Source organism: Loa loa (genome assembly GCF_000183805.2).
Source record: "Loa loa unplaced genomic scaffold supercont3.4127, whole genome shotgun sequence".
Classification (NCBI taxonomy): domain Eukaryota; kingdom Metazoa; phylum Nematoda; class Chromadorea; order Rhabditida; family Onchocercidae; genus Loa; species Loa loa.
Window position 1 is genome coordinate 1 of NW_018112303.1, and position 823 is coordinate 823.

The 823-nt window shown below is 29.9% G+C and overlaps 1 protein-coding gene across 1 annotated transcript; it reads left to right on the forward strand.

Annotated features, from left to right (window-relative positions):
- Window positions 1-290: 290 nt before the first annotated feature.
- On the forward strand, window positions 291-626 carry LOAG_16115 (hypothetical protein; the record flags this gene model as incomplete). Its single annotated transcript, XM_003151603.1, has 1 exon — window positions 291-626. A coding segment is annotated over one exon (336 nt), but the record flags the coding sequence as incomplete, so codon positions are not given.
- Window positions 627-823: the final 197 nt, after the last annotated feature.

Sequence of the window (823 nt, forward strand, 5' to 3'; positions counted from 1 at the left end):
GCAAAATATGATTTGATAACTTTTTTGTGCCGTCATTTTTTTTTTGCTTATTTTTGATTTCTCTTTGAATTATTAATTTCTATATTTTTGAAGCTGATAGTACCGGTTTATTGGTATATTTATCCTATATATATATATATATCGGGAAATAACATTCAAGAAAACACGACGAGCTGGCTAGTAGAAATAATAGCATTAGCAACAAATTTGGCCAATCGACCACTTCATCATTTCCATCTGCTACCCGAATTCCGGATGCTATCCGTTTTTGTATTCGAACTGCTGAAAAAATGACTGATATCGCAAAAGAAGCTGCAAAATTAAATGGTTATAATTTTACCGGTGGTAGCAGCAATAACAATAATAATAATAGTAATAATGGTGATACTGATCATTATCATCATCATCATCAACAACAACAATCAGCTCGTTTCATTACATCACCTACAACAAACTTCGAATTTCGCCCATCATCCAAAGAAAATAGCAAGAACTCAAAAGCTACCCGAAGTAAATCACCGGGCGCATTTATCGAACGCTTATCAAGTTTTGCACGTGGTAAATATCGAAGTAGCCTATCGGAACGTCCCACACAATCCAAAAATTTCGGTGAACGTCCACGGCGGGTTTCTTAATTTCTTCATTTTTCTTTTTTTTTTTTCTTTTATCTTTTTCTTTTTTGTTAACTATTTGTTCGACTTCCATAAAGATATGACATTGCTAATATTATTATTATTTATTGTCATTATTATTTATTATGATTACTATTATTGTTATTATTATTATTATTATTATTATTATTATTATTATTATTATTATTATT